Source organism: Sander vitreus, chromosome 14 (assembly GCF_031162955.1).
Source record: "Sander vitreus isolate 19-12246 chromosome 14, sanVit1, whole genome shotgun sequence".
NCBI lineage: Eukaryota > Metazoa > Chordata > Actinopteri > Perciformes > Percidae > Sander > Sander vitreus.
In genome coordinates, this window is record NC_135868.1 from 14,601,206 (window position 1) to 14,618,540 (window position 17,335).

General features: G+C 42.1%; 1 protein-coding gene across 2 annotated transcripts in view; it reads left to right on the plus strand.

Annotated features, from left to right (window-relative positions):
- Window positions 1-17,335, plus strand: part of jarid2b (jumonji and AT-rich interaction domain containing 2b) — a 106,280-nt gene that overhangs the window by 74,280 nt on the left and 14,665 nt on the right. For both annotated transcript variants that reach the window (XM_078268012.1, XM_078268013.1), the window contains exons 5-6: window positions 9,143-9,364; window positions 12,810-13,054. In XM_078268012.1, coding sequence (XP_078124138.1) covers window positions 9,143-9,364; window positions 12,810-13,054 — 467 coding nt within the window. The remainder of the gene's footprint in view (window positions 1-9,142; window positions 9,365-12,809; window positions 13,055-17,335) is intronic.

Below are 17,335 nucleotides of genomic sequence, written 5' to 3' on the forward strand. Positions count from 1 at the left end.
CGCTACAGCAGCGACGTAGCTAACGTTAACGTTAGCTGCTATGGTTAGCTGTTTATAAAGTGGAACTTATCAACTAGCTAGCTAATCTGTCTGCTTATCAACTCCTTGAACGGATTATAGTAACTTTTACCACGGCTTATTGTAGAAAGGCTACTGCAAGAAAAACGTGTAGATTATCAAAAAGACATTGGCTCATTGATGTTTGTTTGACTGCCGATGTTAGCTAGCAGCTTTAGCGCGCTAACGTTAGCTCTGCTAATCATGTCGCGCTGCAATCATGTCCGATGGCAGACAGAATTGCAAAATAAAAAGCAATGCAACAGCATATTATACAATGTAAACAAAGACACGTTTTCTTGCGGCAGCCTTTATAAAAATGAGCAGTGGTGAAAGTTATTATAGTCCATGGATGTATTAAGAGAACGTTATAGTCTAGTCATGTTATGATGGGAAGTGGAAGTGACGATGCTCTTCTTCTCCGTTTTTGGTAGCAGAAACAGCGCCGCCGATAGGCCTGGAATATGAAGTAGCGTGTTGAGTCATTTACAAATGGATCCGTTTGGACGTAACTATTCTTGAAACGAATCCAGGGAAGATGGGTTAAAAAAAAAGATTGTTTTGGTACGTGTGGACGTGGCCTAAGATTATCCTGCATTTCATCAGCTAATAGATTTCATCAACAACTATCAGTCTCTTTAACACCCTGCCTATCACCCTCTACCACAGCAGCTGTTTGTGCATATAGTACTGTCACCCCCCCCTCACCCAAGTAGTTTTTCCAGTTAAGAGAATCCCAATACACACACACACACACACACACACAACCACTACGCAGGTTCATCAACACTATGTAGCACCTTTTTAATGTTAAATGAACTGTAAAACCGTGGCAGAGTAATTAAGTGTGTGTGTGTGTGTATTGGGATTCTCTTAACTGGAAAAACTACTTGGGTTAAATGAATGCAGGACTATCACACACCCATATAAACTGCCTGTGTATAATCCTGTTCTGTCTTCCTCTGGAGTTAATGAAGGAATCATGTTACTTATGATCTATGCTCTGCTGGTCAGCAAACACAGAAGGCTAGTCTGCTGCCAGGACACTGCTTACTCAGTTTCTTTAAAAGTTTCAAGACCAAAGACCCATGTTTTAAGACCCAAACCTACGAGTCCTCTTTTAAATCTCTACTGTAACTTATAAACCTTGAGCTTGCAGAAAACTTGGTACAAAGAGAGAGAAATTCAACTTTAAAATAACATTCACAAAATGACTGAAAAACGGCTCTTCAAAATAAGATCACTAAGGGTCACTACGGGGGAAGTATTACAGTAAACAGATTTTCCATAGTAAAACACACATCTGTTGAACAATAACATTCTCTACAACATGCATAGCTGTCTTAAATCACCCTTTTTTATAAGACATGAAAGGAGAGGGAGTGACACATTCAAGTTCTTAATAATAAGAAAAGTTTTTAGGACCATTTTCTCAAACAACCTTGGTTGTGACCTCTCTTTGCTATCTTCATTTTATCCTTTGTTAAATATCTCCACTCCACTTTTAAAAAAAAAAATGTTCTCACAGCCAGAATTAACTCATTTGGAAGACAAAACCCCTCGCTTCAGATTCATTTTCTGTTATCGTCATTAACCTCTGCCCATCTAACAAAGTAGGCTAAAGACTCAAAGGCAAATTTAGATTCAAGTCTGTTGGGACGTGATGGCTATACGTTGCTATTCTGACGAGAATTATGGAATGTCATTTTAACCTTACAGCGCTCATTCAAGAACGTATAATTGGAGGTTGCTAAAACTGACTGAAGCCTTTGGTGAGAGGGGCCTTTGATTAGCATATATAGGCCAGGATGTTACATAGGCTAATGATATAATGTCCCATATACTTTGAAGCGGAGATTATTCTGAGTTTTGGGTGCTAAACTAACTCCACCCTTACATGTGGCATGGTAGACTGAGGTGTAGGTGGCTGGTCCTGACTCAGTTTTGCTGCTTTCTCTCTTTATAATTAAGATTAGGAATGGTGCCTTGCAAGCTGATTTTGTGTGTGTGTGTGTGTGTGTGTGTGTGGTGTACTCTACTGTGCTACTAATGCTAATTTTAGAGCTAGGCTGCTAAGCTAACGATTGGATGGTTTTCCACTGGGCTTTTTCCACTCTGCCGCTCCCTGCTTTACTGCTGTATTTATAGACCCACTTTTATATAGTGTGTGTGTGTGTGTGTCTACTATCCATGCTGTGAGGATGACATTTTCCAGTGTGGGCTTCTTCTGCTCATTTTTCCCCTTGGCCTCTCATATGACCCATACGCAGGGACCCTTACCAAGAGAAGGACATGGGAGAATGTCAGCCGAGCCCTTGAGGTTGTGTGTCAGTGAGTGCGTGTATTCAAGCGTGTGCATGAGTGCAAATCCACGCTCACCACTGATGTTGCCTGTTCTGCTTATCTACTGTGTGTGTGTGTGTGTGTGTGTGTGTGTGTGTGTGTGTGTGTGTGTGTCCGCGTCAGTGTGTGTAATGCACACACACACAGCATCCAGGGTATATGACAAGACACAGCCTACCGTGTTAGCTTGGTTAATCTTTTCAAAGGGACTCATGTCTTTGATATCGTCTAAAACCCCAAATCCCTTTTAAGATTCTGATACATGTCTCTCTGGTGAGCTGACCACCACACACATTAGGTTGCTTCATGCCTGCTACCAAAATGCCTCTGACAGGATCTCTAGCTATATTATGGAAATCTCTAATCCATTATCTCCCTGATTCTCTTTCTTCAGTATTTTTACCCTAAAACCCTATCACTGGTGATTTTTGGGATCCGTCCCAGGTCAAATGTTCACAACGTGTAAACACACACCCCCATGCACACCCACTGCAGTGTTTGCTTTTCTTATCTGGTAAACATTACGTATCCACCTCAAAGGCTTTTATCCATCACTCGTTGGGACAGCTACAGAAAAGCAGTTAAAACATGAAGGATTTGAAGCTGTAAAGTGAGCAACAAAAAAAGAAACAAATCACTCCGTTCCATATTGTGAATTCATGACTAGGTTTTCCATCATTCTGCATGTTACTCCTTGTGTGACGACATCTTATTCTTTTGGGATTTTTTCCCCCCCCTGTATCCGAGGAAATAATTCTGATGCAACGTGGGAGTAACGGACACAGAAGTGAAGAACAAGATTTCTGTCTACTATATAGAAGGATGCACACCACGTTTGCTCACCACCCACACTGTCTAGGGCCTATATTCTGTATTTATCTCACTGCTCATCTCTTTTTCCTGCACACACACACACACACACTTGCACACAAGCTGAGTGCTCACTCCTTGCCTGTGCTCTCAGAATGGTGTTTATGTGTGGTCTAGGCCTGTAGTTGCGCTGTTTATATCCATGGAGAAAGCCATTTGGGTAGTAGCCAGACAGTCTGCCTCTGGCTCTGTCTGCCTCTGGTAACCTACAGGGTGTAGTGCTGTTGTTGGCAGGGTGGGGGCAGCAATCAGAGGAGCAGAATGAATAGATTCAGATCTTAGTGCTCAATGTTGGCCCGCTCCAGGTTTTCCAAGTCATGAAGGGTTTCATTCCAAGTTGAGATACCAATAAATAGCACTGTCTTTCATGATTGTTGTCATGGGTGTTAACTGCACAACTTACAAGTGGTACTAGTTTCTCTCTGACCTTTTACTTTTAATTTTTGAGCATCTTTAACATATTCAACAACAAATATCAGTTTGTTTTTTTGGATTTTGGAAAGAAGTTATTTACTGAAGTTTGTTCTCAATGAAGCACATAAACGTCACACACACATGCACACACTCCCTTACAAGCGCAATTTTCACATTGACATAGATGAGATAAGAATAGATTAGGGAGTAAATGAATAACAGCCTGCACACACACTCCTGGAAATGAGTCTCTTGCATAAGATTCATTTCCAGGAGTGTGATTTTCTGTGTGTGTGTCTGTGTATATGTGCACCACTACCATGTTTACCTCTTTGCCCTCTGAGCCTTCCTCCATGTCTGCGAACCCCAGCATGGTGCGTCTTTGTCAGGTTCAATGAGTCCAGTTTCTCTGCTCTGCTTACATAACCTCCCATCCCTGACCTAGTGAACCAAAGACCTCGGATTCCCAGTACGTGATTACACATATAAGGGAAATGTGGACTTATCACTAATTGCTTTTGAAGAAATGACTGCCAATCCTGGGAACTGGGCTTGGAACCTCTATCTTTGTAGCTAGATTGTTTGTTTGATTTTGTTTTATGGTATTTTTATTGTCTGACAATCTCGCTTAACTAGAAACACATTTTCACTCCTGGAAATATGATTTCAAGTCCGACAGCTACTCATGTGTCTGTCATTGTTGCTGTGACAGCTGAATTTCCTTCAGGGATAAGGTACTTGTCTTTCTCTTTAATGCATGATTGCTATTTTATTAAAGCCTGGAAACTGTATGAGGAGGAGTTGTGACTTTGCTGTCACTCATGAAGCTGTGCAGAAGTTGGTCGTCAATGCCAACTGATTCTGCATTCTCCTCCAAGTGCAGAGCCACTGTTTGTGGGGTTAATTGTTTTGCTGACATCTAGGAATGTCAATTGGAGATGTAATCCCTAATCCTCCTCAGTCTCTCTCTCTCTCTCTCTCTCTCTCTCTCTCTCTCTCTCTCTCTCTCTCTCTCTCTCTCTCCCCCTGAGTGATGATGTTTTGGCAGAGCTCAGCTATAGGAGATAACTTTTCCTCTCCATGCCAGGGAACCTAAATTTGTCTCCTTTTCTGACCTTCCCCTAAAAACAGTTCTGTGCACACATGCAGCACTTTGTTCTAAAGCCGGCAAGTCCACATCTCCCCATGGTAGCTAAACCCTCCTGATTGACTATTTAAATTGTCCTCATTGTTTCAGTTCCAGTTAAGGGGACAAAAGAAGGGTAGCCAGAGAATGGAAGGTTTGTAATTATGCCCCCCCACACCCAAGAGCCCCGTTAAAAATGACAATCCTAATAGATTTTTTCAGACCTAATTATGATTTGTCTGCAGTCAGAATGAGGTGGATGAAAAGATGGTATATTTGGGGGATTGGGCTCGAGCCCTGTTTGACGTCTTGAAGAAGGACTGGGTTATGTTTATTCTTTCACCACGTATGGGTGTGTGCGCATTCATGTGTGTGTTTTCTAGGAGCTGATGGATTCAGGGTCTCTGGTACTACAGCCAGTCCTGTAGTCGGGATGCCAGTGGTCGGTATTGGACTGCTAGATCAGTTTGGCAGGCTTGCTCTGTGTGTCTTCTCCCTCTCTCCAAAATCCAAAATCTTGAATATATTAGAGGATACAGTTGTGCTTTTGTGACATCGGTTTCTGTCTTGTCCTTATCTTTTACCATTCTGCGTCCTTCTGCATCTTTAGAAAACATTTTGTCTGCTTCATCTCTCTTCCTCTTTTTAGTTTCTACTCCATATGAATGCTTACTATAGCTCTGTGAACTTTGTATTGAATGCATTTATTCCCAAATCCTTACCCTGTTGAACTTGTTTCCCAGAAGGACAGGTACTGTAGGGTACACACACACACACCTCCTCCCTCCCTATTTGAACATTTCATCTTTCATCACTTCCCTGCACCCTCAAACAAACACATACTCCTCCCTCCATTTCTGCCCCTGGGTGCCCATGTGGTCTGTTTGCCATTGGCCCTCTGACCCCTGTTCAGAGCAGTAAATTACAGCCATTTAGCTAATGAAGCAAGTCATTAGAAGCTGATTGGGCCAGTGTGTGTGCCGCCTCTGTGTGTGTGTTTGGTCTAAGAGAGAAGCGTTTGCTCTGTCGCCAAGAAAGTGTGTGTGTGTGTGTGTGTGTGTGTCTTTTTGTATCTGTTGGTTTGTATGTGTGCTGCGGTCACCAAACCTCCGACGGCTGATCCGCTGGTTAAAAGCCAGAACATTTTACGTTGCTACGAAGCGGCACTGCTGCACGGTTTCAGCCACTTATAATTGTCCCACAAAATAAACTCACACTGGACAGGGGTTATGAGGGCTTCTTTACTGCAGAGAAACAGGCCCATGGGTTACTAGGGATTATATAAAAGCCATATTTCACAGTTGTTGAACTGTTACTTTTTGCCCTACAGATCTCGGTGAGAAGTTAAAGAGAGCAGGTAAATCTTATCTGTTCAGGGAATCTGCTGCTACTACACACTTCTTTTCTCTCTCTCTCCAGCTCTCTGAAGAGATTATTAGAAACTGGTAGAGCTGCTGAGTGTAAAGTGGGATTCAAGACACAAACATAGATTCATTATAACCAGGCTCTATCTTTTAGTGTTTAAGAAAGCTTTGATAAAAGTATGACATTTAAACTAAGCTTTCGAAATAAATGTGATGTGACATGCAGTAACCATAGGTCCCCCAACTGGCCAATAGTAGTTGTTAGTGCACAACATATAGCTCATGCTTCAGAAAAGAAAGTTGTAATAATGACTTCAATATGTAATATGACTTACAGTAGTTTGTTGGTCGGGAAAGAACAGGGATTTTCTAGTTTTTGCGCTCCAGTGTTCAAGTACTTACTTTCTATTCTTCTTTTTCTTATTTAACTCTGCAGTGTGGGCTATTTAAAGGACAATGCTTCAGTATTCAACAGTACCTTGGTCTGCATGGTACTGGTTAGCACCAGTTAAGTCCTCTCCTTTGTTATTAGAAAAGCCCAGTCTTAGCCAGGGTGTCAATTAAGTATTGGGTATATCCTCACATACACTCAAATGTTTCAAGCCAAGCTCCATTGTCCACTTACATGTGTTTGAGTCATATTGCACACATATTGATTACATGTATTCATTTATTTATTATGTTCAATCTAAAACCTATTGTCCAAATAGAGACCCTGTAAAGTATTTGTGAAGTTTTGCTTCCATTTTCTGACTTTTTCCGATATGTATACAATTTATCCCTTGTGTAAGTCTATTAGAAAATTGAATTATTTGGTGTCATACTTGTGTTATCTCTATATTTTTAAGCCACTTGATAAGGTACTGAATGTGCAAAATCTAAGATAAGTATCCAGCACCCTCCAAAACAAGAGTGCTAATTAAATAATTGTTTTGGCTAATTTTTTATTCACTCTGGACATTTTAGGTGGTCTGTATAGCCAGCTAGTTAAATTCAGCCTATTTTTCAGAGGCTTAACATTATTTTAATTGACATGCAATCCTGCATTACTACCCATTAATGCCCTTAAAGCACTGCGACCCCTAAAAGGGTAATAAAGACCACAGTAGTTGCTCATGCTATGCTATCGATTCATAAAGGATTCATAAAATCCAGCGTTTCCTGCTCACAACCAGATTTAATCAAAGCTATTAGGATGTTGCATAACCACACATTCCGGTTAACTATAAATCAACAACCACAAACCCGCAGTTATAACATTACAAAGCCTAATTGTACAGATCGAAAATTATTTTATTACATTTTGCCGACTCTGCCCTATTCTAGTCTCACACACATGCATGCATATACACAGGCTTATGTTATTGAGGAAAGGTCAGTTTCTTTCATTCAGCAGTACATAGCTAACAAAGAATCAGCCGTGTTGCCCATTGCCCATACTTCTATATGTATAGGGTCACGGTTGCAGAAATCTTCCGTCTTCTTCTTACTGGTTCTTACTTGTTTCATTTGTAGCCACAATCGGCCTAGTTCTGAAAATATTTTTATGTTTCGGGAAGCACACTGAGGCATGATGCAGCACAATGAAAAATAAAGCGTGTGTGTGTGTGTGCGCAAACATATAGTGTCAGTCGCTGCTGCTATACTCTGCAAGCCTGCATTAATTTTTATTCTTGCATCTGTAATAGTGGACCAGCTGTTTGCACCCTGATTTACAAGTGCAACATTATTAGATTTTATAACATAGCTTTGGGCTTTATGACTTTTTATGAGAGTGTGTGTGTACATTCAGCTGAGGTAACATTATAGGCTATCCACTGCCAAACACCATTTACCTCCTTCCAGCACGTATTGAGCTAGATTTCTCAGAGATGACAATGAAAGTGATTGAGTGTGACAGAAAACGGAAAGAGAGAGCACATTGGCTTTCTTCTCCAATAGGGGGAGAGATTGACAGTAATCCTATTTTGGAAGAGTGAAAGCGGAAGATTTGCGATTAGCTCAGCAGTGACTCTTTGGTTTTCTAAAGCAACTCTTGTACAGAGTTAGATATTTGAGCACATGTACAGTATATATGTCTCAATAAAACTGTCAACATCGAGAGTCTCAGTGGAAAGATGGCCTGTTTCATACTCCCAGTGTTCTGGCTTCAGTTCTAGCCATCAGAATATGTTGCAAGTCATCCCCTCCCTTTCCTTCTACACTGTGTGTGTATATATATATATATATATATATATATATATATATATATATATATATATATATATATATATATATATATATATAAATAATAATGCCACTCGTATCGCTAGAACCGCCCCTACTAGTAACAGAAACATTAACAAGACAAACATCAGAAGGTCAAGGCCGTTTTGATAAATGATAAATTCATAGATGTCAGATTTAAGAAGACAATTTGGAAGACAATGGATAGCCTGATTCAGACACAGTATAAGTGCTGTTAAAGTAAAACTGTCATCGCTTTACATATCAGTTGTGCGTGTCCTTGATTATGTTTGTGCATTTTTAGTGTGTGTGCGAATGCAACAATGGAGGCGCTATGTTCAGAGCAGTTTACAAAGCATCAATAGGCCACCAGCTGGGAGAAAAAGAGATGAAAAAATAGCAACACAATCACCATTATTCACAAATGCTTGAGCAACTTCTATTTTTATGTTCATATTTCACCACTCACATATTGATGTTGATTCATCTGTAATGTCAGAGATTAGAATGAAAAAGTAAATTACTTTTTTGTTTCATACATGGACAGCTGGGGGTCTCAAAAAGTGTTGAGTGGAAAGTAGACAGAATTACAGTAAAGCTGTGTTTTTCGGTGCCTTTATCTTATTTCAAATAGTCATTTTTTCCTCTTCCTTTCTCTCCCTCCTTCCCCAACCTACCTCTTTATTATTCATCTCCCTCCCTGTGTCCCTTTTTTCCTCCTTTCCTCCACCCCTCCACTCAGGTTCATCGGCCCTGCCCAGCAACATGGCCTACTTTGGCAGTTCCCAGGAGGAGGAGGACCTGGAGGACGATGAGGAGGAGGAGGAGGAGGAGGAGGTGAGGAACGGAGGTGGGATCCACTCTCACAGTGGGGGAAGCAACAGCCAAGCCTCGGCCTCCTCCTCCTGCCACTCGACACCCCGCAAGGGCAAGCTCCCCGCCAGGCAGCCGCTTAATGGGCATGGTAAGGATGCGACTTAAGCTGGGAAATAAGCCTGCATAGAGTTGACTCCTTTTCTACATATTTTTAGAGATTGATGGGAAATGCAGTCATGAAGAGGAGCAGTTTTGTGGTAGAGACAGAATGTCTTCAATTGGTCTCATGGGCCACAGAGATCCTGCCCGTGTTTACCATATGAGGAGAAGGATGAGTTAACGAGGAAAAATAAAATAGAAGAGAGTGCCGCTTGTGGGGGATGAAAGTAAGAGAAGAGGAAGAAAAGATAGGGTACTCTGAAGTAGAGAGAGAGATGAAAAGGAAGGTGAGGGGAAAGGAAGAAGAGTGAAAGGAGTGGTATACCAGCAGAATAACTAGAGAGGATTGGAACAGTCCATTTTGGAAAAAGGTTACGGAGAGAGTAAATGATGGAGAAATGCAGAAACAGGAGCACAGAATGTGTCATGGCACAGAGGACAGAGTAGCAGTGCTTGTTTCTCCGTGTGAATGTGAGCAATTTCCTAAGTTTGTACTTTTGTTTCCCACAGCAGAGACAGGGTAAGTCACATGGGATAGCAGAGCAGCACATCAACTCTTTCCACCCCAATTAACACTTAGCTTGCTAAGCCCTAACAAGGTGTTTATGCACGCACTGCAACAGCTGGCCGGGGCCCTCGACACACACAACGCAGTGACAGCATTCGTGTACCCCTTGGGGCATGTAGACATTTGGATGAATGCACACACACACACACACACACACACACACACACACACACACACACACACACACACACGTGCACAACATTTAGGTAATTGCATGCATGTAACTGAGCCCTTGAGAACAGACTCACTCAGAATCCCAACATGACTATAAAAAAACAGTACACTGCGTCTTCAAGTGATTTTATTTATTGTTTTATCCATAAAATAAGACTTTATTCTAGAAAATCCAATTATGGATAGACATTGATTAGATGGAGACTTTGTTTCAGTGTATTAGGTAAAATTTCAAAGATTCCAAAATATTGCTCCTAGAGGTTTTTACAGAGCAATAGAGAACTGATTTTAACCCGGAGACCCTCCCCCCCCCCTCTCCGGCAGACTTCGGAGACATACAATCCTTCCGGCCAGGCGTTCCCCCAACAAAACAACGGCTGGATTTCATGGTTCCTCCTTTTTGCCCTCCCTCCCTCAACCCCTTTAGTCTGTAGAATCGCCGCCAGAAGGTGAACGCTTTGCTCAGCTCTTTCCTCTGTCATCTTCTCAAGTGGAATGTGGAGGAGGAGAGAGACAGGAGAGAGACTGGTGGGATCAAGAGAGAAAGAAGAGAGGTCCATAGATTTGCTTGAACTGAACTCTTGGAGATCTGTGCACTGCCTTTGTATAGTTCACTGACTGTCTACCTCCCAAAACAAACATAAATGCATATACTTCCCTCTCATTCTTTCATGAACATGTGTAGCTGCAGCTTGAAACTGTACATATGCACATATCTGTATGAGGAGCACGAACTGTAGGATAGTGAAACCTGTTTGAACAAATCCAGGCTTGTTGTGTGCATGAGGACAGCTTAGTCTCCTTTCTTATCTCGTATACCAACACTGTTTGCAAAGCAGCTCGGCGCCTTCACTGTGATATGCTAAATAAATAGATAAGAAGGAAATAAGCAGATATACTTTGTAGGGGACAATAGAGATGAGGGGGTTAAGGACATAGAAACAGACGTTTACATACATGGGTTTGCGCACACAGTCAAGGCTGGATCATTGCTCCAGTGTTGACAGTGGTTGTGCTGTGTTGGGTATCAGGCACACACACAAAGGGAGCCAAACACATACACACCTCCAGTAAATTTTTGTGGTTTTAAGATTGGTGTCAAACGTGACACTTTAATACGCAGCTTGGGCCACTCTCCAGCAGGAGAAGTGTTATATGGGCTCTGAGGGAGGAGTAGTTGAGAAAAAGGAGAAATAGAATTAGTGAAGGAGAGAGAAACATTTTATTCTGGGAGGTAAAGAGAGACAGGAAAGGCCCTACATTGTAGGCCATTCATCAGCGCTCCATCTCTCCGCTTCTCTCTCCCACTCGGCCATGTGCCATGTTGACATAGCTAAATTAAACAGCTTTTATTGGGCTCAGTTTCTTGCTTAGCTCACTTCTCAAAATGTCAGGATTTCTCTCATTTTTCATAGAACCGGGTGGCCCGAGAGACTCGCAGACGCTCACTTGTGGTTATGAGTGGATACGCACATACAGTATAGCACATGCACACTCCTGCAGACAGAAACATGCACTGATGCTCAAAAAATGTACACACAATATCATCCAACACACGCCTTGCTTTTCAGAGTATATGTTATGCTGTAAAATCCTTTTTCCATACAGCCTGTTGATATTAAGATGCCATGAAAGTTTAAATTGAGCCTCATAAAAGCTGAAGAGAGAGCTATTGAATGTGTATGTTAATTGCCTCGCTGCCGTTCAAGCCGTTTAGCATGATCCCCTGGGGTTGATGCAGTCTACGTCCATTTTGAACAGGTTCATTGACATATAGTACAAAGACTTTTTCATACACACCTTAAATCATGCATATTTTACTGATTGAGGGCTATATGTTAGCCAAAACCCTGTCGCTCCAATGTTTGTGCGGGCTTTTCCACTTGGTCGTTGTGGTTTGGTGCCAAGGGTTTATATGCCATTCTGCACTACAGGGGGTTATTGAGACTTATGTCCACATATTGGCATAGGTAGACGGTAGCCTGAAAAAACATAGCATATGTCCTAGGGTATTTATGCCTTGCTACCTGATAGGAACTTTCCACAGTGTCCTGTTTACTTAACGGTGGCTTCAATTTTTTTTTTTGATTTACTTTTGACTTGTGCATGTTAGGAATTAGGTTGCAGAACTTGAAAAAATAAAATGTGTACATACAGTATACTATCTATATATATATATATATATATATATATATATATATATATATATATATATATATATATATATATATATATCTATTCATTCATTCATTCATTCATTCATTCATTCATTCATTCCTCAATCCCAACAGTGAATCATGCAAAGCTTTACTGCAGAGTCCGTCATGCTGCTGCACTCCTAGCACAGCCCTAACACTAAGGAACATCAAGGTCTCTCCATTATCTTCAGGAAGTATAGGAAGACATGCGTATTTCATATACTGGGAGAAGATAGACCACTAAAACCAGTTAGCTTAATCAATTACCACTGGTCAAGAAACGGTACAATTTTGCCTCCTTATTTAGCTGAAAACCTACAATTTCCACGATGGTTTTCTTCTTAAACCATTTTCACAAATGTAATTTCAGCTAATGTGAATAGCTACTTAAAGCTGCTAATAGATCCGTCTGTTGTATTTTATATCCTCCTCTCCCACATTAATTAAGAGTCATAAAAGCAACACACCTGATTCTTAGGTTTCTCCTCCTCCAGTTTTCAACAGCCATGGTAAAGCCGGGACCAGGGAGAGTCCGAGGCCCAAGGTGGGAACTCACAGCAGGGATGCGCCTGCCCCGCCACTGCCACCTCCTCCGCCTCCACCTCCACCCCTCCTGAGGGAGCGCAGTGAGCGGGCGGAGGCACGGGAGCACGCGAGGGAACAGCAGGCCCTGGCCAGCAGTAGAGGCTCAGCCAATGGGCTTCCACCGAGGAGAGCTGCTGAGGAGCTACGCAAACAGGTACTGTATGGGCAGGAGCACCTGGTATTGGAATTTCAAAGCCATAACATGCTAAATATCAAGTGGAAAGGAAAAGGATGAAAGCATTTCTATTGCTTCCTCAGGATAGCTTGAAAAATGTGGCCGTAGCATGCAGGGAAAGGATTCCGTATTAATAGGCTCCAGGTGCAGAATGCTTGTTTGGCTATTATGCCCATTTGGAATCCTCCCCTCTCGACACATTTTCATTTACTTATTTGACACATCCTCTTTTTATTTTCCTCTCAGTGATCATCCTGTGTCTTTCTCATCTCTCTACTACTTTTTTTTTTATTGCTGATTTCCTCCTTTGTCCTCTCCTCTCCTCTCCATTGTGTCTGGGAGAGTAATGATTGTGTTTTGGCCTGCTGCGACTGCAGCTATATTTAGTAGTGCTGGCTAGGGGCTGTGAAAGGCTGCCTCCCTCTCTATGGCACTTAGCAGGTTTCAAGAAACCCAACAAAGTGAAAGGAGGAGGAAGAGATGGAGGAAAGGGGGCAGAGGTGGCTTTAGTCAGAAGACTGGCATCCGTATGATCACATTAGCAAGTCAGAAGCAATTGTCTGCTGAGGCACCACATTTTACTCTTTTTCTCTCTCATAATCTATCTGCTCCCTTTGCTTCCTTTCTGTCTTTTCCTTCCTGTTGAATGGCAACTTTCCACCCAGTGTTATTGTTGTTGTTTTTGTTGTGCTGATGCAGACTCAGGCATGTGCGTCAGGTTTTCAAAGTGGCTGGAATTGTCCAGTAAAACCAATAATGAACTGCTAGCTAAGACAAACTTCAGCGTCACCCTCTTCCTCGACTTTTTCAATTCACTGTTGGCACTCTGCCTTATTCCTTTGACTCCTCTCATGCTGTCTTCTGTTTTTTACTCCTGCACTTTCATTCCACCTTTCTCTCGTTATATCTCCATCTCTCATTTTCTCTTCATTCTCCACTCTCTCTCTCTCTGTCTCTGTCTCTGCTCCTGTATCAAACAGACGGATCTTGCCCTTGACAACATGGCTCCAATCATTTGGAAGGATTAGTGCTTTTTTTCCTCCTCCCTCCCTCCCTCACTCCCTTCAATTAGCATGAACAGTATGTGTGTTAACCATGTGTGTTCAAGGATCACACACATTTATACACACGACCAACTGCGAAAATACAGGCTAAGCCATATAAAAGGTTAAGTGATTATGTAGCCGTAAAACGAACTAGGGGTTGTGTGTGTAAAACCGAAGGGTAAAGGCATTATCATAATTCAATCCACCGTGATTCAGTTCTGCTTAATTTAATAGCGGCTTGTATCAACAAAATACATGCACCGTAACAGGACCTTTTTTTAAAACAATATGATTCTATCCATTTTAATTAAATAAAAGCAGAGATGTCAGCAAAGCAGCCGCACACAGCAGCGAGCGCAGGTGGGGTGTGCAGTGCCAAACCATTTAGCCGACTCCGCATCATTTGAAAAGGACTCTGCACTTTCTTGTTTAGTTGTTTGTCCTCCGCCATGCTTAATTAAGCTCCCTCGTAATATTACAATAGATAACAATAAGAATTAAATGCCCATTGAAGATTACATCATTTCTGTTCTGTCTCAGTGTTTCTCTCCTGTCTTTTGTAGCAAGCCTCTTTCGCCAGCTACTGTATGTAGATCTCTCGCTGTTAGTTTATAAAAGTGTGTGTGTGTGTGTGTGTGTGTGTGTGTGTGTTTTATTAGTGCCAGGCTGTAGTGACCTTTCTCTAGCTGCTTAAAAGTCAACCTGCCCAGGGCCGCATAGCATCACTCCTTACTAAGACAGCAGAGGGAAAAAAAGGCTTAAGCTGGATTTATTTTATGCCTGGCTGTCGAGATGTTCCGGCCGTTGTGCTGTAAATGACTATGGCATAGGAATTGAATTATAGTTCAGCGTAGGATTTAACCCGTTGATAGTCATCGCACCACCGTAACACCTGATGGATATGTTGAACGCCATCAAGCTATGTGATGCATTGACTATATACCCCAAGTTACAATGTTTACATTATTTCATATTCATTTCCTCTGGCGATAGAGAGCGTCATAGTGAGGAGGAGGTTTGCACAATGGATATGCTAGATCACAAAAAAGAACATTACTGGGCATTTCTTCGTCTTGCCACATGTTGTCTTCACTTCAACAAACTCTACCAGAAACATGTTGGCGAAATCACAATATAGCCCTGATGAGTAGTTTCATGTTTAATGATGAATGAATGTTTTAATGAGGCGGCTTTCAGCACTAGTGGTACCTCAGGTTGACCAAGACTTATGACAAAGAAGTAGAAATCTGGCCATTTGTGATTTAAAAATGTCCGCAATCTCTCCTGCATCTCCCTTCCTTTGTCAGTAAGCAGGGCTTTGCAAGGGTTAAACTTTCTCCTGTCGTCTTCTATTTGGCTGGCCTTCTCTCGCTGTCTGTCTTTCTCTCCTCCCTCTTTTTCTCAGCCATGCCGGCTCCTGCAGATGTTGCCTGTTAAAAATCTTCCTGCCAGGCCTCAGCTGGGCTATAGCAACACATGATGTCATCTAGACCCACCTCTCTATCCCTCCCCTTCCCTGCTCACATGCGACCGAAATCCACTCCAGAACAGTCTCCGGCTGCGTGTGTGTGTGTTCTATTTTTTTCCCTTTGGCTTCATTGTCTTTCTTGTTCTGTTCATCGCCCCTTCTCATTTCTTATCGAATTATCTCTGCTACCACGAGTGAACTTCCATATCCTTTTCTTTCTTTATTTTCCTTCCTTCCCCAGCAAAGTATCTAAACTAGCTTCTGCCTCTTCACTCTGCCTTGTATTTTCTCCTCATCACCGCTCTCTTGCCATCCTCCTTTGCCACCAGACCGAATAATTATAGAGAGAAAAGTGATGGAGACATGCCGAGCCTGAAGAGAGCCGGTCCGCTGAGCCCTCCTGTGGCAGGAAGCGGTCATGACAGTGTGTCAGATTCAGTGCTTTGTCAGCAAACTGTGGCTGGAGAAATACAGTAGCTATCTGGACAACTGCTGCTTTAGCAGTTAGTTACTATGTCAGCATCAGTTTAATACTAAATCAACTTTGTATTGATATGGCTGAGGAAACAATTAAAAATAAGTCAGTTTAAACTTTTTTTTATTTAAAATTATTAAATAAGTAAAATCACAATGATGGTGTGCAGCTTTTTTGTGAGAGATGCACATAATGTGACACGAAATATGTATCAAATAACAGTAGTGCTCTTTAGGCAGCTTTTGCTGTGCAGCCTTGAATTCTCTCTTTCAGTCTCCCTTTCATCCCTGTCCTCTCCTCACTCATTCTCAACACCCCTTCTTTCCTCCCTCTCTCCTTGTCACCCTGTGTTTTTCCATTGCGACGAGGTGTGTGTGTGTTGGAGGGGAAAGATTGACGGAGGCAGGGTTAGGTTTCAGTCCCCCCTTATCTTTTAATGGCCTGGTCTTTGTGTCGGCCCCCCGCCACCTGAGACGAACACAATACAAAACATGCACACACACACACACACACACACACACACACACACTAGTGTGACACGAGAGCCCTTCAAAGGCAAACCTGTCAATGGGCCGGCTGTCACGTCCCTCCTGTGGCGCCCCGACTGTGATTGATAACTCCATTTCTCCCATCCCTCCTCCTTCCTTTCTTTTGTGGTTCACTTCCAGCTGCTCTGGACAATAAGACACACATAAACTGTAGTTGGATAGCAGCGAAACATGATCATACATTTTCTAATGACAATTTAGGGCTCCATGATGGGTTATCTACTCCCTACTTTGCGTGCGTCATTTAGATAAATAAAAACCTAAAGAAGTACTAAATACAATAGGATGAGATGGTCCCTTTATGTTAATACAACTACAGAAACATGACCTCCAGCTCAACCCATTCAGAGCTCAGCAGCCAAATACTGATCTTTAACTTTACAAGATCTCTTAAGACTGTAGCCGTCGCTCTCTCTCTCACACACACACACACACACACACACACACACACACACACACACAAATGAGCCAACGAGAGAAAGGGCTGAGCAAAAAGGGAGAGAAACTCCTGTCAGCACTGAAAGTGGGCCATGAAAACAACATAGAGCAAGAAGAAAGAGGAAGAGAGAGAAGTAGATATTCTCAGAAATGCATACAGTGGAAATATAAGTGGAAGAAAGTATATGCGGGGAATGCAGTGATGGAGTGAAAGACTGAAAAAGCTAAACACAATTTAATTTTACGTAATGGATTTTTACATGTACAGAGCCAGCTGTAAAGCTC